At 39.5% G+C, this 21,301-nt stretch overlaps 1 protein-coding gene across 1 annotated transcript in view; it reads left to right on the top strand.

The window, feature by feature from the left end:
- The first annotated feature begins 1,307 nt into the window (after positions 1-1,307).
- Positions 1,308-21,301, top strand: part of DCLRE1C (DNA cross-link repair 1C) — a 33,856-nt gene continuing 13,862 nt past the window's right edge. Inside the window, exons 1-11 of the mRNA XM_054593273.1 lie at positions 1,308-1,482; positions 4,985-5,036; positions 7,184-7,268; positions 11,279-11,338; positions 13,508-13,563; positions 14,119-14,220; positions 14,600-14,672; positions 14,830-14,970; positions 17,655-17,756; positions 19,819-19,955; positions 20,672-20,726. Coding sequence (XP_054449248.1) covers positions 1,374-1,482; positions 4,985-5,036; positions 7,184-7,268; positions 11,279-11,338; positions 13,508-13,563; positions 14,119-14,220; positions 14,600-14,672; positions 14,830-14,970; positions 17,655-17,756; positions 19,819-19,955; positions 20,672-20,726 — 972 coding nt within the window. The 5' untranslated portion in view covers positions 1,308-1,373. The remainder of the gene's footprint in view (positions 1,483-4,984; positions 5,037-7,183; positions 7,269-11,278; positions 11,339-13,507; positions 13,564-14,118; positions 14,221-14,599; positions 14,673-14,829; positions 14,971-17,654; positions 17,757-19,818; positions 19,956-20,671; positions 20,727-21,301) is intronic.

Genomic DNA, 21,301 nt, shown 5'->3' with positions numbered 1-21,301 from the left:
ACTATCTTATACTGAATCAAAGAAAGGTGTTGGAAATAGTATATTAGCAAAGTGCTTTACTCAAATTAGTGATCATGGTATGTATGCCTCTCCACCACCTCCGCCATTCATTTTCTTTTCCTTTCTGTCCTCTTCCACCACTTCCTCCTTTTTAAAAAAGACATTTCAAAAGAATCTGTATTTGAATAGAACTCTGAGTAGCATGGCTGCAGGAACATGTTGATGTTCTCTGAGGGTGGCATTCTGATTCCTGATTCCCCTGGTTAGAACTCAGTTGTTCCTGGATTTATTTCTGTAATTGTGTCGTGGTGGAAACATTCATTTAGCATGTTCTGCAAATTTGTTGTCTCTGATTGATAACTACTTGAAGGCACATCTTCGTTACCTATGTAATCACTGCAAGGCTTGTCACTGTGCTATGCACGAAGTGTCAAAACTGTTTTGTTTGTGTTTATTAATATTTTGTGTCTGAGAATTACTAAGAAGGGTGCAACAAATGCCATTGTGACTATTTGGTGAATCTTAATACTTTAACAAATCTTTTCATAAAGTTGCAAATTTCCAAGCCATTCGCCTATCCTACCACTTATTTTTTTGTGTTTGTTTTATGCAGCTTGAAAAATATATAACTCAACAGTGTGGTGGAGAGGGGAGGGAGGTTAGCAGCTACTCTATCCTTGGAATCTTTCTATATCTGCCCTAAGAACATGCATTTGAGTTGTGATCATCAGGGATCGTGTATTTACTCAGTTTGCACTTATAAATGGAAACGGGAATAGTTATTGAATCTACCATGAGTCAGATACATTTTCTTTTTCTCATACCATCTTTGTGGTTACCCCATAAGGTAGAAAACGGGGAGAAAAGAAGGGAAACTAATCTCAGCTTTCAGGCTGTTGTTGGACACGCAGGAAAAAGAGCACAGTCTTGATTTCAAGAAATGCTCTGAACCCCCTTTGCATTCTTGGGTGGAGCCGCCTGCTACTACGGTTGTTTCCCTTCGCGCTACTGTTCCTGTATAGGCCTGGACAACTTCACCAAGACGACAATATTCTGTGTCAAGATTTCCGGTAGGAGTCACACTCCCCGTGCTACACCCTGGATATATCGAGGCCGCCCAGCACTAGGTCCAGTGGCGGCCTCACTTAAGCGCAGTCCCGAGCTGACGTTCAAACCCTCGGGTCTCGGGCAGCGAAAACGCTCCCCGGCACCGCCCTCTCGCCGCGGGGCTCTTCTGATTGGACATTGGTGAGCCCAACCGGCCTATAATGAGGCTGCAGCAACTTCCCGGAAGTGTCGGCGCGGTCAGGGCAGTCCTCGGCTTCCGCGGCGGGCTGGGTGGCGAGCTTCATCCTCCGGGATTAGCTGGCACTATGAGTTCCTTCCAGGGACAGATGGCTGAGTATCCAAACATCTCCATAGATCGCTTCGACAGAGAGAATCTGAAGGCCCGCGCCTACTTCCTGTCCCACTGTCACAAGGGTGAGTGAGCGCGGCGTGCTGCTCGCTCCCCGGGCACCCGGGCTGCGTGGTTTCTGGTCCTGAGGGAATGTCGCCCGGGGCCTGTAGAGGGAAAGCAGAGAGCCGGGGTCCCGGAGCGAGGGAATGCGGGCTTTGGGAGGTCAGGAGAGAGACTAGCACCTGCATCTTGTCCCAGTCTGGCTCTTCAGCCTCTCGGGTTTATTTTGTTATCTATACAACTGCCAGTTGCGCACTGAACCCGGACAGTGCGATCAGGGACAACGATTTTAGCTCTCCTAGCGGGCAGTAGTCAGAGACATTTATGAGCAAGCAGGCACACTCACACTCTTAAATCAAACATCCCGTCTGTTAGCGCGGCAAACGGCAAACTCCTTCCTCCCCAACCCTCCGCCCCGCTTTAACTATTTTGTACACATCCAACGGAAAAGGCTCATTTTAGCCTCGAGGCAGGATATGGTTTACCAGATCTACGTAGATGACCAGGTGAGGCAACCAGAAGACTTAAGATTTCACAGCTGGGCGTCGTTAGGGATGAAGCCTGATGCTTCAGCCCTGATGAGATGGCCTCCAGGCTAGATGCTCCCGACAAGGCTGGAGTGTCTCTAAAACATTTCAGCCAATCTCCAGAGATGAAACAACCACTAATTTCACAGCCATTGTCCTTTTAAAGTCCTTATTATGCTGATTAATGTGACACTAACTTCATCAATGAAACAGTTTTTACATCGTTATGCTAATTAGCACAGCTTTTGGCAGTGATGAGAAAGGAAGATTAGCTGAAGTACTCTAGTAGCTGCTGGAAGGATGCTCCCCGCCATTCTTGAAGAGTGGATTAGAGCACTGCAAACACGCACATGTATTTCACACGGGGTAATTTTAAAGTAAATTGCTAATATCAAACCCTGCCCTTCCTCACACGGTTGGTGTGAAGACCAACTGTTGTCTTGTAAGTGTAATCAGTCACTTTAACTTAGTGTAAATTGTTGACGTTAACTGCTTTGGGGAAATACAGGGTCCGGAGGAAGAAACACCTGCTTGAGTGTGATTGGTAGTGTAATAATATGGGCGTAATAATTTATAGTTTTAATTTGAGCATTTCACCTAACATGTCATATGATGTGCTTGAGTGTGATTGTTATGTTACAGAATTACATACTTATGACTTTGTAATAAAAGATTTTGTAATAAAAATGGAGTGTTATTTGTGCCGGATCCTATATGTTTCTTGCTCAAAGCCACCAATTATCCATCTTCAATGGGGACAATTTGAAGCTCCTCTCTCCATTTGCTAAACAGCACTGTGAGCTTCTTTGAGGGTCTTTCTGCTTATTGATGTGAATAACATTTTTTTGGTCTTGCTTTTCATTGAGAATCTGCTGTTGGATGAGGATACCCCTGTTTTTACCTTTTATGTTAAGTCTCACTGGAGCTCCTGAATGTGTTGGTCATGATTAAAGTATGGCAGAGGGGTTTGCCTTCATGTTTAGGAGTAATGAGTTTGGAGAAAGAAGTTGTCTAAAGGAATCTGTGAAATCCAATCATTAGTTTCTACATTAAGCAAGACATTGACTCTAGAGAAATTTATAATGCTTCCTGTTCTAGAATCACATGTGGGTCTGTTTATTCCACCAGGGTGTAAACTTTTCAAGGGCAAGCATTACACTTCTGCTTTTGGTGGTTTCCTGTGTTGCCTGACTCTTCGATGTTCTATGGACTGAATTGTGTCCTCCCCAAATTCATGTGTTAAAGCCCTAACTCCATTGTGACTGTATTTGGGAACAGGACATTTAGGAAGTAATAAGGCGAAACCAGGTCATAAGGGTGGGGCCCTAATTTGATAGGACTTACAAGAAGAGGAAGAGCTCTCTCTGTCTCTTGACACACACTTAGGAGAAGTTGTGTGAGCAGACAGCAGGAAGGTGACTGCCTGCAAGCCAGGAAGAGAGGTCTTACCAGAATTCAACTTTGGCCTTTGGCTTTTAGAACTATAAGAAATAAATTTCTGTTGTTTAAGCCCCCCAATCTGAGGTATTCTGTTATGACAGCCCTAGCAGACTAATACATAATATCTAGTAAAATCCATGGACTCTTTTGCTAGAAAAAGTTCACATAAACATGTTAATATAACATTTTGATACAATTTGGGGTAGGCCATGGGACCACTTGATGCTAGTTTATGGGCCATCTGGAACCCAGTGCTGTGTTTGTGGGGGGTGGATAGGCTTTACTAACGATCAGTGAGGCCTGGAGGATGAGAGGGGACACATGGCCTGAAATAGTCACCCAGTACTGGGGAGGATTTATTCTGGTCAAGAAAGAAGAAAACGGCCCCAGAAAGGAGTCTGGGTGCACTTCTAGCAGCAAAAGCAAACTCACTCAGGCTCTTGACAACCAGTCAAGAAAGGGCCTAGAGTGGTGTTTGTGTGTGGGGGGGTGGGCTCTTGATAAGAGAGCTGTAGGGTGCTGCCTGCTGACTGCGTTTCAGAGTCCTGAGTACAAACTCTGGAAGCCCCAGTTACTGAGCGTCCCACCCTCCGGTATACCCACAGGCTCTAAGCGCCAGGCTGGGAGTGATCTGAGGAGATTCACCCTCTGAGGGGGCAGCTGGACTGTCCTGTGCAGGCACCTGTCCAATGAAGTCCTGCCGCATGCAGTGTGGTGACTGCCTTGTGGTTCAGTGGAGTCAAGGATCACCACATATGAGCTGAGGCATGTGTGCAGGTGGTAATTAGAATAATAAGAATTGGTTTGATTTAATGATACATTTTAGAAGTGTTTGGTCATTGTTATCTAGGCCTTTGTATGCTTAAGATTCAGAATGTACTTAGAATGCACTGTATATTTAATGTGCTGCTTGATTTAAACGTTACCTGTCTTTAAATGTTGTTCTGTGTCTGTTAATTTGGAAGGCTGTGGAGCAAGCCTGTGTGGATAGAAATGCCCTACTTTCAAGCCAGCCATCACAGTAGGCTGTGAAAAAACAAAAACTCTTCTTATTCTGGCTTAGGCCTGAAGGATTTCCTAGAGGATTCCATGGAAGCAAGATTGAATTTCAAAGTGGACTAACTTAAGTGACTGGAATTGAATGGGTCTCAGAGAGCAAGGACTGAAGGGTGGTTGGATTTAAATGAAAGAAGAGGGTAAAGGAAATTGCTGAAGCAGTTCTGAATGATTGAGAACCTGGTCACTCTTCTGTGGCTACCAGAGTGATTTAGACTCTGCCCTGAGATTCTGGGCAGGACCATTCTCCTTTCAATGGCTTCTGATGGCTCAGAGGAAAAAATAGTCAACTTATAGTAGTTTCCGTCCTATTTTCAGATGGATTCTTCACCTGCAGAAGAGAGCCAATAGCCTATATGAATCAGTTCTCTTATAAAAGAGAACTTGTTGTGTATTTTCTCTTAAAAGGAATTTTAAAAAGAGTAGATGACTGATTTTCCTTGGACTAAGTGAGCATCTGAAAAAATAATGTGTTTATGAGTTTTGATTATTTTGTTTTTAGATCACATGAAAGGATTAAGAGCCCCAGCCATGAAAAGAAGGTTAGAGTGCAGGTAATTTATTTTGCTACTTATTTTTGTGTGTGTGTCTTTAAGTCACCATTTTATTTGAGCTGTAACATCTATACAGAAGAGTACATACATCATAATGTTACAATCAGATGAGCTTTTACAAATGAACACATTTCGAAGCTTCTACCTGAATCAAGAAATAGGACAAAGCCAACTCTGTTCTGACTTTTGTCATCATGGTTTATATCTGGCTTTTGACCTTTATGTAAATAGAATCATACCAAATAGACTTATCTCTTTCACTTAACATCTTTGTATCATTCATCCATGCTATTGGGTGCAGCAGTAGCCCGTTTACTTTCATTTCTATAGGAGTATATGTGTGTCTGTGTAAATGGTTGTTCTATTATAAAGAATCATATAATATTGTTGGATATTTTTCTTTTTTAAAAAAATTTATTTATTTATTTTCGAGAGAGGGGAAGGGAGGGAGAGAGACTTTGATGTGCGAAAGCAACATCAATCGCTTGCCTCTCACACAACCCCAACTGGGGATCCGGCCTGCAACCCTGGCATACGCCCTGACTGGGAATTGAATCGGAGACATTTTGGTTTGCAGGACAATGCCCACCCCACTGAGCCACACTGGTCAGGGCAGAGTTTTTCTTAAAGCTAACTATTGTATTCTTTTCCTGCAGTCATTACCTAAATGTAAATTCCAAGTTCCTAAGATATGTCATGGAAAGGGCCCCATTGACTTTTTGACTTTTGAATCACTAGGTGTCAGTCTTAGTGCTATCCACTAAGGGATATCAATGGTCTGTGTTCTTGATAATGATTGTTATATTTTTGAGTACTCATGTATGTTAGACACTACATATTTATTAGTTCAGCAGTGTCTTTGAGTGCCAGTGATGAGTGTTTAGGATACCATAGTGAGCAACCCTGATTAAAATCCCTGTCTTTTGATAACCTTTTGAATAGCTAATATTTAGGTATTATTATTATAGATATTATTTCTGTTTTACAGATGAGGAAACTGAGGAACCAGAGAGGTTAAATTAGTTGCCCAAGGTCACACTGCCAGTAGGTGGCAGGACCAGGATTTCAACCAGGTCTGTCTGATTTTAGAGCCTGTATATTAGTTACATGTTGCTGCATAACAAATTACCGTAAAATGTAGTGACTTAAGCCAACTGATAATGTATTCTTTCTCTCGGTGTCTGTGGGTCAGGAATTCTGATGGGGCGCAGAGGGGATGGCTGGTTTCTGCCTGACTGGGCCATCACGTGGGGGCTGACCTCATCTCAAGGCTCACTCTTGCCATGTCTGACACCTGGGGGAAGGCTCAGCTAGCTGGGGCTCCTTGATCCTGCCTACCTCAAAAAAAAAAATCTCTTCACCATGGTGGTTTCAGAATGGAAACTCAAAAAAAAAAAAAAAAAAAAAATGTGTTTGCCCCAGGAGAGAGCTAGCAGGCAGCCACATGGCCTGGAGATCTAGCCTCAGAAGTTCAGCAGTGTTACTTCCATCGTGCTCTGTTGGTTAACACCATTACAAAGTTCTACTCAGGTTCAGGGGGAGATTATAATATAGACACTTCTTGTTAATGGAGAAATTTCCATATCTGTTTTGTAAGAAGACTGTGTATGGATAAGATAGGTATTAGTGTGACCATTTTTGGAAAATACAGTTTACCACAAACTATATTCCTAACCTTTAAGCTATACTGTTGAATTTTTAGAATTTACCATGAAATTGATCTCTGCTCACTTAAAAAACAACAAAAAGAATAGATTTATGAGGCAAAACACAGAAGTCTTCTGTCCTCCCATACCCCATCCCCTTACTGTGTCTAGAGGTAGCTTAGCATCTGGTGGTATCTTTCCAGACATAACTGATCATGTACAAAAATGCATCTTTAACATAAAATTGGTGAGGGCCAACCTTCTGAGGAGGTCAGAGAACACTTTCTTTCCATCTGCTTCTTCCCTGTTCCTTTATACTCTCGATGGGATGGAGGTAGTCACTGGGGTGTTAGCATGTTGGGAACTATACTAACACTTCTTGTGCCAGCTCAAAATATGAATTATTCAAGATGAACTGATATATGATGAAACATGTTTCCTAGTCACCAAGATGGCTATTTTGGATTATACTGAAATAGGTTTTTTTCCTTTCTTTTTCAGCTTGAAGGTTTACTTATACTGTTCACCTGTTACTAAAGAGTTGTTGTTAACTAGCCCGAAGTACAGATTTTGGGAGAAAAGAATTGTAAGTTTTATTTTTTGAATGATGCTAATTCTTCTTTTTCAACTGGGAAATATTTTTTGAGGTAGATTGAACAAAGCATTGGAATTATTCATACTATGTTTATCTACATTCATTACAATATTGATAGTCTTTGTAATTCAGCAGTTCAGAAGAGGTCAAAGTTTTATTTTTGATTTGCTTTTCTTGTCCCTCCACAGTTTGATCTTGGTTTTTAGTTTTGTTTTATCTCATTGATCCTCTTGTTAAGTTGTATCTTAATACTATAAAGTGTAAAATGGTTATTAACATAATTAATAAATCCTTTATTTAGACCATGGGATAGCTTAGGAAAAATAAAAAAACCCTAGGGGTTATAATAAGAAAGGGCTAACACCAGAATAAAAATAGAATGAGTAATTTTGAATCTGGCAGAATAAAATGGATCTAATTAATGGAAGGAAAATACAGGGGAGAAAAACAGAAGTATTTGAAGATGGTAGGAAAAGTTCCGTTATAACAGTAATTACTATAAATATCAATGGATTTAATTAAATTATTGATCAAAAGACAATTCTCAGTTTAGGTTAAAAAAAATAAAGATCCACTTGTCTTATTCTACAGGAGACATAGTTAAAACAAAAGGATAAATGCAAGTTGCAATGGGAAAAAAAAGGAAAACATATACTAAACAAATAGAAGCTAAAAATGCCAGAGTGGCAATTTTTATGTCCTACAAAGTAGAATTGGAGACCAAAAAAAAAAAAGCTAAGTTTCAAAGAGGATGTTGTTTACTGTTAAAAGGAACAATGGATCAAGAAGATATGAACGAATACAAATTGACAAAGTAACCTCAAACTGGATAAAGTCATAACTGATCATCCATGTTTGATAAGAGAATGAGAACCACAGTAAATGAATAGAATTGGGTTCAATATGTGGGTTAAACCCTAAATAATTGTGGGAGGTGGCAGAGAAGTCTGAACAAGTGTCATAGTCTGTTGTTTGCTGACAGCTTTCAACTTCCACTTCCTCTCTCCCCTCTGCCCACACCTGGGCAAGCTGAGGTGCCCCTCCCCGGGCACCCACTTGAAGTTCAAACCAGACAAGCTCAGCTCCACCCCCAACCACAGTCAGAATCAGGGCCACTCGCTCCTACTCTCTCTCAGGCCACAAGGGGCACTTCCAGCTTGGTGCTGCCCTCCTCTTCCCAGAAAGCCCTGGTGAGTACTGCAGTGTTTTCATGCCCCTTTGGTGCACATGTGGCACCTCCTGTCTCTACCTCCAACCTCAGTTGGGGTGGGGTCCATCCTCCCTCCACAAAGAGACACAACAACAAGGCTAAAGCTGTAGCCTTGTTGTTAGGCCTGAGTTGCTATGGGTCAGCCTGGTCAGCAGTCAGGAGGGAAGGCTGAGAAAGAAGTGGAGAAGAGCAGAGACAGGCTGGAATCCACAAGGACAAACTAGAAGCTGTGTCTCTCCTTCCCTCTTCCCAACCCCAGCCACTCCCTTTGCCACTGAGCTCCTCTCACCAGGCTCAGGGCCCCAAGAGGCTGAAGGAGGAGGGAGATCCCACAGAGGATGGAGCTGCATCCTGTCTCTTGTGTGTGAGCTGAACTAGCAGATCAACAATACACATGAGCTGCTATAATTTATGTTTCCTTCTGAGCATTAAAAAAATGGCTGTTGGTTTACTTCTGTCTTCTAAATCTCAACTCTAAGTTGGGAGTATACATGGCAGGGACTTCTAGGGTAGTTCCAGCTCAGCTAAGTTGATGTAGTACAAGGCCACCTCACAACTGAAGGGAGAAATAGGAACTTAACAATTATTGCTGCATGCTTCCCACCCCACTCTCAGAAACTAAAAGATGAAGAAGGCAGGAAATAAGTGAAAATACAGAAGATTTGAATAACATAATTGATAAAAGTGAGCTAATAGAAATCCAGAGCTTCAAAACCAACTGAGAAAACAAGATCTTTTGCTAAATTTGCTATGTACTGTGTCACAAAAGAAGTTTCAAGAGATCCTAGTCATCTGTTCTCTGACCATAATACAATGATTTTGGAAATCAGAAATAAAAGGGGAGCTACAGTCATCCTATTGTATGCATATGGGAACTAAATGTGTACAATAAACACCTTTTAGGTAAAAGATGAAATTGTAAAGAAAAACATACACTACTTAGAACTGATGGGCAATGAAAGCAAGACATGTCCAAATGTGTGGAAGAGCTAAATTAGTATTTGAAGGGAAATTGGTGGCTTTAACTACATTACTTAGGGAAGAAAGACTAGAATTAAATGGAGTGTCGTCAACTCAGTAAGGAAAAGGAGCAACAAAAACAAATCTAAGGCTATGTGAAAGAAGGACCTTGTCAATGTAAGAAGCATTCAAACCTGTAGAGAATTTTTGTGAGTTTATTTGAGCCAAACTGATGACAGTTGCCGGGAAGCTAAAGCCTCAATGGACTGAAGAAATGCTCCAGAGACTGGCAGCTCTGCATCCTTCTACATTACAATCAGAAGATACAAGTGCGTTACATGAAATCTGTTGGTGATAGATTAGGGAGGTGGAAGAAAGCAAAGCATGGAAAACTTTGGGACTGTATAAAAAGCAAAATGATAGACACATACTTCCTTTATGTAGGTGGGAATAGGATAGTTAACAGTCAACAGTGAACTCAATAATAACGAAAATGAGGAGATTTGTGGTCTTTGCTTTGGTGCTCTGCTGTGGTGCCTGCACTTGAGGGGTCTGGAAAAAGGGAATTACTTTGACATTCCAAATGTATTTTATCATAGCTGCAAAAAGACAATAGACAGGGTTAATTAAGGTAAAGATTGATTTTAGTTGGGAAAGAGCCTGGGACATGACTACCTGCCATAAACTTTTAGTTAATAAGTTTTAATTTCAGCCCACCCTTTGTGGTTTTTAAGGCTGCCACACAGGCCTCCCCTGAGCTTGTCAGATTAGTATGTAGCCCCTTTTTTTGTCCATAAAATTATAAAGATAAAAGGACAAGATAGTGATATAGAGACTAAAAACTACTGCAGAAAATGGAAGATGAACAAAACTAAAAGCTGGTTTTCACAGAACTAGAGATAAATTTCTGCCAATATTGATTTTTTAAAAATTCATGTAAAACTACAGAATGACACGAAATAACTATTAATACTAGCCATGCATTTTTGACAATTACTATGTATTTTATAATCTAGACAAAGTGGATAAATACCTGGAAAAGTAGGAAAATACATACTGGAGCAAGAGAAAGGAACAACTTGAATAAATCAGTAGCCTTCCAAGAAATTATAACAATTTTTAAAGATCTCTTCAATAAAGCCCCAGGTCTAGATGGTTTTATAGGTGCATTTTGCCAAATGTTAGAGAACAAATAATCCCTATACTAGATGAATTGTTGGAGGAGATAATAAAAAGATAAATCCTGCTGGCAAAATAGATAATAAAAGTTCATGGGAGGAAAAGGCCATTTCATGTGCGAACATAAAAGACAAAAAATCACGTTCATTCATTTATTTACCATTTACTCACTGAGTACCTCTCCATGTTAGCTGCTATACTAATAAAATGTACAAGTATATCTTGGGGCACTATGCAGCAGCTCAAGTCTATGAATTAGGCCAACATGTCATGGACGGATCCGGACTGTGTTCTCCAGCACACATAACACGTGACTACTTGTTTTACATAGACTCAAGTTCAAAGGGACGGGGAGGTGAAGGGAGGAAGATTGAATTCATTGAAATAGAATTGCTGTCAGAGGAAATATAAGTTTATAAGGCAGTTAATAGACTTTGCCACAACAACCTAAAGAAAGGTAGTATTTTAGCTTTGTCATGTTTTCAGGCTGTTTAAAATATTTCTTACTGTGAAATTAGAAATTGTTAAACAGGGAGCCTGTAACTTCTCCTAGTCCCCCTTCTGTGTCTGAGATGGCAAAGACATATAAAGCCATGAAAAACTGGAAATGTATAATATGATGTATATATGACCTCTTATTTTATTTTAATAGATATCAATTGAAATTGAAACTCCTACCCAGATATCTTTAGTTGATGAAGCATCAGGCGAGGTAACTAAATATTAAATATCATGTTTTTGAAAATTAATATTTATTGCTGAAATGATGATTTACTTTTCTCCTTGTTTTGAATGCTCCTTTAGCCATAAATAAAAATTATTGGAACTGAGTGAGTTTGTGGGGAAAACACCATGTATAACATTTATTTTCTACTGCCAAAGGAGTGGCTGTGACTTCTGTCAGAATGGCTCCTTTTTTAGTATTACATGCTGATCATGGGAATGCCAGTTGTTGATAATACATTATGTCATCGTCACATTCAATAAGCTTATTATAATGCTCAGATTATAAAATAGCGCTTACTCTTTTTGCAGGAAATTTATGTATATTGTGATTGTTTTCTGAATAATTTTCTTATTCAAGAAAAAGACCCTGTCCAAGTGGATGCAATTTATTTTTTGTCCTTAAATTTAGAAGCAGTTTGCCCCGGCCAGGTAACACATTTGGTTAAGAGCATTGTCCCAATACACCAAGGTTTTGGGTTTGATCTCCAGTTGGGGCACATACAAGAATCAACCAATGAATGTATAACTAAGTGGAACAAGCCAGTGTCTTTCTCTGTCTCTCTCTCTGTTCTCCCTCCCTCCTCTCCCTTTCTCTCTCAAATCAATTAAAAAAATTTAGAAGGAGGTGTTTTTGTGTTGTGAGTGTATTGCTATAATAATAGTAGGACTGTGGACCTACCTTTTATTTACTGCTTTTACCTCAAATTATATCGAGAGCTAGGAGGTATTTTCCACTACATTCTATAAGAAAGAATCTGGTGGATATTTGTCCCACAGTCTGATTATAACTTGCTTTGCTGACATGGTGAACTCTGAAGGGTGTCTGAAGGGTGGGGCTGTGATCAGATGAGGGCTGACTTTTCACATTGCCTCTTGGGAGAGGATAGGCATTTGGGGTGCTCCTCATCAAATTATTGTCTTGAGGGAGAAGTGCCTGGCCAACATACGGTGGGTAAACAACAGTGGCCTGAACCTTTCTCAGTGCCAACCTGAACTTAGTTTGCTAACTTGTTTTGGAGTCTTGCTCTCATTGCCTCTCTGCCTCGTGACGTATATGTTGGTGATAGGCTTTCTCAAAATCGGGTCCCGGACAGAAGGCAGCTCTCATTGAGCAGAGTCTTGCTGTTCTGTTCTAGTTCTTTATGTTTCTACTTGTGCTCTGTGGTTTTTGTATGTTGTGTCTCAAGCTCCAGCCAGTGGGAGGGCCTGTTTTAAAGGGGCCTTTGGAATGAATGTTAGACTTGTGGAAGGAGCAGGTGTGTCTAGAGCTCTGCGCCCCCTGCCCCCACCCCCATCCTGAGGGCTGACAGGCAGGATTGCCCATCAGGCTCAGCCCCAGCTGAGCAGTATGGTGATTTGGGATGAGGCTACACCAAGTTTTGTTTTTTTTTTGTAACAACTTTATTGAGATATAATTAGCATACCATACAATTCACCCCATTAAACTGTACACAATTTAAGGTGTACAGTTTAATGGCTTTTAGTATATTTACAGAGTTGTATATCCATACCCAGAATCAATTTTAGAATATTTTCATCACCCAGAAAGAAACCCTGTACCCATTAGCAATTACCCCCTGTTTCTTCCTCCCCTATGCCCCTGGCAACCACTATTTTACTTGAAGTTTCTATAGATTTGCTTATTCTGGGAATTTCTTATAGAAAGAATCTTACAAATGTGGTCTTCTGTGACTGACTTCTTTCACTTCTCCTAATGTTTTCAAGATTTATCCATGGTGTAGTACATATCAGTATTTTATTTCTTTTTATGGCCAAATAATATTCCATTGTATGGATGGACCACATTTTGTTGATTCATTCATCATTTAAAAGATATTTGGGCTGTTTCTTTTTTTCTTTGGCTAGTATGAATAATGCTGCTGTGAACTTTCCCATGCAGGTTTCTGTGTAGACATAAGTGTTCATTTCTCTTGTGCATATGCATGAGCGTGGAATTGCTGTGTCATGGTGTAACTCAACATTTAACTGCTTGTTTCGTGGGCAACGATTTCGCTTGTTTCCAGTGTTTGGAGAGAGAAATGAGGAGAAAAGGCATGTTCTTGAGAAGCACTTTAATATGTTCTATTAAAGAGGGCTTTATTTAGCTGAGTCCTAATGATAACTTATTGTTTTTTTTTCTTTATTTTCATTTTAGAAGGAAGAGATTGTTGTGACTCTCTTACCAGCTGGTCATTGCCCAGGATCAGTTATGTAAGGGGGCTCATCTATTTTGCTATTTTATTATATCTAGCTATGTATAATATTTGTAGAAATAGTAAATTTTTAGGGTCTAGAAAATAATATGACTACGGAGAATTGATTATTTTTATGGCACTTTCTGTAATCTTTGTTTCCAAATTGGACTGGTGGGGAGCTCTGAGGTGAAGATCAGGTTTGAAATGTGGTTTTCTTATCATGGGAATCTTCAGTGGCTATTTCTCCATTTGCTTTGCATTTTCCTATTGCGTGTTTTTTTTTCTCTGCATGAGCAGGAAGGCTCTCAATATACAGTTGAGAGTGCTAACATATTTCAGGGGGCATCTGTCACAAACTCAGTGGTATCTCCGTTGTGCGCCCCCCCCGCCCCCCCTCGGGGAAGAGGTGAGAGCTGAATGCTTGATGTGACTTAGAGCTATTGAAATTCCATTAACACTGTGTCATAGCAACTGTGTTTGGCAGGAAACATTTGCTATGGAATTAGTATGTATTTGCTTATTGGAGTTTTGTACGAGACAGAGAAGTCACTGATATATGTTTTCTTTATAGGTTTTTATTTCAGGGTGATAATGGAACTGTCTTGTACACAGGAGACTTCAGACTGGCCAAAGGAGAAGCTGCTAGAATGGAGCTTCTGCACTATGGGGGCAGGTGCTGAGCTTTGTGTAACTCTGAATTAAGACCGCATCATTTAAAAAGTTTTGTTGCCCAGTTTTCCCCAAATACAAACCTTTACTTATCTTAGAAATCAAACTTCATTGTAATATTTGTAACAGTAAAGCTAATTTTTCTTGAAACTGGGTGGTGGTAACATTCTGTGTGTTGATTGAGGTAGTGTAGTAGTTACATGAATTTGTCAGAATTCACTGAACCATATACGTGTGTATTTTATTGTATGGAAATCATTTCCCAACAAAGTTGTTTTAACAAAAAAACTCCAAATGGAACATCGTGTAAAATAACTGAGAGTTTAAACTTTCTACATGTTTTATTTCACATTAGATTAACACCAATTGTTTTTTTCCCCCAGAGTGAAAGACATCCAAAGTGTGTACTTAGATACTACCTTCTGCGATCCAAAATTCTATCAAATTCCTAGTCGGGTAAGTCTCTCTGGGGAAATGGGGCAAGAACCTGGGCGTGGCCTTTTTCTAGTAGAAAGTCTGTGGGATAACACATCAGATCATGATTGTTCCCATTGGCATTAATATCCGAATGCTAGGAATGGGAGTGTTAAATGCCTTTTAAAAATCCTGCCAGGGAGAGTGTCTGAGTGGAATAGTGGAGCTGGTTCGGAGCTGGATCACTCGGAGTCCGTACCATGTTGTGTGGCTGAACTGCAAAGCAGCTTACGGGTATGAGTATCTGTTCACCAACCTTAGTGAAGAATTTGGACTCCAGGTACAGTGGTGGCTCACTCTTTTCTGCTGCTCCCTTCCATCCTCCCCACTTCACCTCCCCGACCCCCCTAAAAAAATCTTAAGGCAACAAAGATGCAAACAACCTATCCAAAAGTGTGTGTCTATGTGTGTGTGGGCACAGCTTCGCAGCCCCTCTGAAGTAACATGTCATCTTTGTTTATTCACATCCTCATGGGAGGACTTGACAGCGGCCCTTTGGTGAAATATCCCATAGAGGAGGTATTTTTTCAAAACCCATGGGCCATGAAATAAATTTATGATTGCGACTGGCATTGAAAATAAGTTTGAACTAGAGAGTACTCGAGTGTATTGCTTGCAGTCAGAGTAATTATTGTTTTGTGAAAATTTATGGCAGAATCAGATGTGTTATATGTGTGTGTACTGGGTAGCCATGGAAACATATTTCTTACTGTGGGTCATGGTCAAAAGTGTCTGAAAAACCTTGTCTTAGAGCACTGAGCCTCTGTTGATCTGTGTCTGATCAGGCTGGGATGGAGCTTTTGAGCAGCAGAGCCCAGCGTGTGTGAGCCCATTTGCCAAGCAGGGAGCGCCTTCCTGGGCACCCACATGGAGTCTGGGCTTCTGCTCTTGTCCCCATAAGACAAGGCGGATTTTGGTAACAGTGGGAACAAAACAAAGTGCTGGAACTAGTTGGACATTTGAGTTCTACCTCATTTTGTATCTTTTAATATAGATCCCCTAGCTAACAAGCTTGTGCAGAGAACTTAACGATTATGTATGATGCATTTTAGTACAATAAAATGACCTAGTCAGTTTTGCCTTTGAAATTTACAGATTCTTCCCTCCCTCTCTGCCTTCATAAGTCTTTACTTCCTAGGTCTTTCTTTCCTTAATTCCTTCTGTCCAAATATACTGGTGTAAAGTTGCCAGTTCTCCATTTTGGGAAGGATTTTCTTTCATTTTGATTTTAAATGGCCTTTTAAATTAAAATCTCAATGATAATAGGTTGTTTGCACATACATACACAGTTATCTATGTCCACTATTTTTTTCCCCCCTATGTCCTCTGTTGGCAGAATATAAGGGTAATAACTATGCCCCAGTCCCAAACTTGTTTAGTAAAGTTTAGTGGTGTGTGAAATTGAGCAAATTGGAAGCTCCTGCTCTACAGGGCTTGGCCTGAGAACCCTTGTGCTGAGGAGCGGCTTGGGATGCGGGCGAGCAGGTCCTCAGTGGCCACCCAGTCACCCTGCAGGGAGCCCTCTCTCAGTCCGTTTTAGCAGATAGAAACAATCTCAGATCAGGAATTTAAAAATGAAGGCGGTGAGGTTTTTGATTAAGGGACCTCAGCCATGGTCTATGGCCACTTTTTCAGGCTTCTTTATGTCCATGAGGATGAGAGTTTCTCTATTGCTCTCTATACATCTCAGAACTTACTCCTTTTTAAAATCTCCTTCTTAGAGAGGCAGAAAAGCAAATTGTTACTTCTTAGTCCTTAATAAACAGACAGTGAGTAGAATAGGCCACAGGTTAAGTAAGTGATTATGCTTGGATTCTTTTTATACCTGGTATTAATTGCCACAGCAATTTGACATTCTTCTAATCTGTTTTGTTTGAAGTGAGAATACTTTTTTTAGTGCCATTTTATAATTCTCATATCAACTGAGGTACAGCAGGTCCTTGAATAACATTTCATTCAATGTTGTTTCATTGTAACATTGATGAGATGCTGTAGGAACTTAGCTCTTTTTTATTTTTTTATTCATTGATTTGGGAGAGGGGGTGCAAGAAAGAGAGAGAGAGAGAGAGAGAAGGAAACATCAATCTGTTGTTTCACTTATTTATGCATTCATTGGTTGATTCTTGTATGTGCCCTGACTGGGGATCGAACCTGTAACTTGGAGTATTGGGGTGATGCTCTAACCAAATGAGCTACCTGGCCAGGACTAGGAACTTAACTCTTGCTTATATCAACTAGTGTATGGTAAAATCAGTTTTGTTATATGTCATTCTGAGCATTTCCAAGAACCTGCTGATGACGTTAAGTAAGGACTTACTATATGTACATGTTATTTACTTTGAAGTAGCTAGAAGGGAAGCTTTAGGTAAAACTGACACATTAATTTTATGCTTCAAAATGTATTAGCCTTAAAATTCTAAAGGTGGCCAAGGTTTTTTCCCCCCCTGTATCTGCATTCCCCATTTTCACCCAGTAAAGGGGTGTGTGGTAAGGGAGAATAGACTTCTGCTTCCTAGTCCAGCTCTCTTCCCCTTCCATGGCATGTTGTGTGTGTGTGTGTTCATGAATGACTCTTGATTGCTTTTGTCTGCTGTATTCACTGCTATATACCCAATATTTAGAATAAAACTTGATATATAGTAGCTGTATAGTAGATATTAATTGAATGTCTCTTAATGGACCAAAGGACAGTATTAGCATGATCCAGTGAAATCCACCAGCTGAGTCTCCAGAATCCTCTTACCACCAACTACAGGTGGTAACACTGACCAGTGGGAGTATTATCTTTGCTCTTTGTTGGCATCCTGACAGAATACTAATAGGCACTGAAATGCCAAAAACTATGTTTCAAGAAAGAAGAGTTAGTTCCCTAACGGGATGATTTACCCCTGTATAATTACTCTTGAATAATTTATTTATAGGAAGTCCCATTAAAATAATTTTCTTGTCTGTTATTTTCCTCAGGTTCATGTGGATAAGCTAGACATGTTTCGAAACATGCCCGACATTCTTCACCATCTCACCACAGACCGCAACACTCAGATCCATGCGTGTCGTCATCCAAAGGTACATAGTAAATTGCTTTCTTCATTGTTTGTGGGATCCATGAGAAACAGAATTTTAGGTCCAGAAAGAACTTCAGAAATTCCATTTTCTAGACTCATCAATTTACAATTTTAAAAACTGAGGCTGAGATCCTGTCTTATTAGCCCAAGGTCAAGCAATTGCACATTGTTGGATTCCATTACCATAAACTTCATAATTAGTAAATAGATACAAATGCTTATGATTTTTTAATGACATGTATTCATACCCATTTGATATATGTTTATCTGTAATGAAGTATGTAATGAATAATTTATTTGTAATAAAATTAGTAAAATATTAGAACTCATAATTTAAGAAACATTCACAGTCCATTGCTATTTTTGAGACTCATGATATGTACACATTTATAAACTGCATTTTTCTTCTCATTTGGGATCAATATCTAGATATAACTTTGCTTTGAGTTTTGAAATAGTTACATGTTTTGCAGGCTTGATTTCAAGTGAATGTTTCAAAGTGAGTATCTTTGCAACTCACTTGTAATCATTTTTTACTGCCACCATAGAACATCCTCTTATTAAATGACCTGTTATTAAATGCCAGGCATTAAATTTTGAATTTGCCTTTCACATTTAAAAAAATTTTAATTTATATAATAATTCTACATCACTAATATGAAGTAGTGATCTTCAGATACAGTAGTATGCATGATCATAATTTTCCTCTAGATTTAGAGTTTCTTAGGATTCAAAACTGAGTACTTTTCATTTTATACCTTTATACATTTAGATAATTATCATGGTAGTAATATTGGCTTCATTGGCTAAAAACCTAATGTAAAGTTGCTTAGTCCTAAAAGAAAGCATAATTAAAAAAAAAAAAAAGAATTCTTATCCACAGCATGGAATACCACCTTAGGAGAACTACAAGGCAAGAAATTATTCTGTTATTGGTAGGCTGCTTATTACAATTTGCATTCATGAATTTATTTTATCATTTTGTTTGTGTGTATACACATATGTACGCACAGTCAGTGAATTCATGGATGGATAAAAATAGCATAGATAAAAAATGAAACTGTCCTTTTTCTGTTGGACCTGTAGTCTTCCCCACCACCCCCAGCCCATAAATCTTACAATTGGCCAATTTTTTTTTTGTTCTGATTTTTCTTTCATCGCACAAAGTAGTGTAATCTGTAACTGCTACTCCTGTCATTCCCCTCATGGCTACTTGCCTTGAACCACTACTTCCAGTGGCTTAAGAGATTTCTTTAGTCACACAGCCTTAGAAAAGGTGAGCAGAGGAAACAGCACCAAAGGTACTAGATGACTGTGATCTTGGTGGAGAGCATGTGGTTTTGAAGGATCCTGATCTAAACATGTCTTTTGGAAAATAGTCCCATTGTTTTTCAACCTTTTAAAAACACTTATTTTCTCCAACCTTGTTTGGAAAAATTTAAAAACAGTTAAATTACGAAACTGGATTCCCCAGTTTATTAACACTTAGCCACGTTTCCACTCTTGCACCTCTGTCTGTCTCTTTCTCTGTGTAACCAACACCCCCTAATCCCACCTCCAACCCATTTGAGAGTCAGTTGCAGACTTTGTGACACTTTACCCTAAACCTTCAGTGCGTATCACTGGAGAAGGGGTATTTCTGTATAACGACAATACGATTCCCACACTCAGGAAATTTAACGCAGATATGATACCGTTGGGTATAATATAGTCCACATTCAGTTTTCCTCAGGTGTCCCATTAGTGTCCTTTATTGCTTGTGGAGGGGAAGCAGGGCATCCAGGATTTAATAAAGAACCACGTGTTGCATTCACTCAGGCCTCTTTAGTCCCTTTTTATGTAGATCACATCTCCAGCTTTTTGCTTTTCTTCCGTCATGTTGTATTTTTGGAGAGTCCAGGCCAGTTGTTTTGCAGTTAGTTTCTCACTTTGAAATCACTTGATTGTTTCCTCATGTCTCCCTTTTTTTAATGTCTGAAAACTTACTTTCATATTTATTGAAAATGTTAAACTGCTTTTCTATATGTTTAAATCTTTTTTTCTCTTTTCTTTTTTTTTATTAGGCAGAGGAGTATTTTCAGTGGAATAAGTTACCCTGTGGAATTACTTCCAGAAACAGGATTCCACTCCACACAATCAGCATTAAGCCATCCACAATGTGGTTTGGAGAAAGAACCAGAAAAACAAATGTAATTGTGAGGTAGGAAAGCAATGTCATAGGTTTTCTGAGAGAAACCCTGCTTTGAGGTAGATGATCTGATTTATCTCATTTCATTTCATTGAGATTTTATGTATTTATTTTTAGAGAGAGGGGACTGAAGGGAGAAAGAGGAGAGAAACATCAGTGTATGAGAGATATCGATCAGTTGCCTCTCGCTCTCCCCCAACTGGGAACCTGGCCTGCAACCCAGGCATGTGCCCTGACTCGGAATCAAACTGGCGACCTTTCAGTTAGTTTAAATGCAATCTAGCTGAAACCCAAGAAGAGGGTATATTATAATTGAGAAAAATAACTTCTGACATTTAAACTCTATTTAAAATAAACTAAAGAGATCTCATGGCTAGTACCATCAGCCAGTACTTCCTGAGGCCTATCTAGCTGAGTAGATAAGATGGTTGAAGACTGAATCTTGCTTGGCAAGGAGTTGTGGATTGATGTTGGAGAGAATAGAGCCCTTAGTGAAGTGGAGGCATATCAGAATGATCATCATTTGGGGACAACATTCCTTAATGTTGGCCATTCGGAATGTCCACAAATATTTACATTTATGGAAAGAGTTCCCTCATCTTCCAGGAAGAAATTCTTGACTGTGGGGAATTTTTACTGGAATAGCCTAAATGGAAAGGGCCAAAATTTAGAATGCAGTTTAGTTTTGATAAGTGACCTTTTAATTTTGTGTTTTCATTTCCCTTTAGGACTGGAGAGAGTTCATACAGAGCTTGTTTTTCTTTTCACTCCTCCTACAGTGAGGTAAGACAATCCCATGTACGCATAACCCAATTGCCGTTGACTGCTCAGCAGCCTTCGTGGTTGAGAGCAAGTCTCCTTGACTTCCAGCGGCATCTCTTTGTCTACTGCTGAGGATTTATTGTGGCTTTTCCTAAAGAAATTGCACAGTGGGTGTTTTCCACTGAGCTATGTTACTATGTACAAAGGGAATTGCTATTATTACCTGTTTTCAGCCTATACATTGAAGGATATATTTATGATTAAGGTTTTCCCATTTTGCTTCTTAAATGTAATTTAACTTCCCTACTTTGATTGTATTGTTCACCTCTCATAAAAGAATCATAAATATTATTTGAAGGAGTACTTCAGATAAAACCTCATTATAGGCAGCCTTAATGTCTAGGTTCATGGCCTCCTCCAAAATTTGATTGTATTAAAAATCCACTTAAAAAATAGCCCTGAATATTCAGCAGTGTGGAAGAACAAAAATGATTTCACTATAGACCTTGTCCTTAAGGATGTAGTATACTAGAATTATCCAGTTTTAAGAAGCATTAAAATGATTTGGTACTTTTTATATAGGAAATTGACCTGCC

Source organism: Pteronotus mesoamericanus, unplaced genomic scaffold, assembly GCF_021234165.1.
Source record: "Pteronotus mesoamericanus isolate MK-2021 breed Mesoamerican mustached bat unplaced genomic scaffold, CSHL_Meso_final contig_130, whole genome shotgun sequence".
NCBI classification, from domain to species: domain Eukaryota; kingdom Metazoa; phylum Chordata; class Mammalia; order Chiroptera; family Mormoopidae; genus Pteronotus; species Pteronotus mesoamericanus.
Note: the sequence above shows the minus strand (reverse complement) of the source record. Positions and strands in the feature narration are given on the sequence as shown.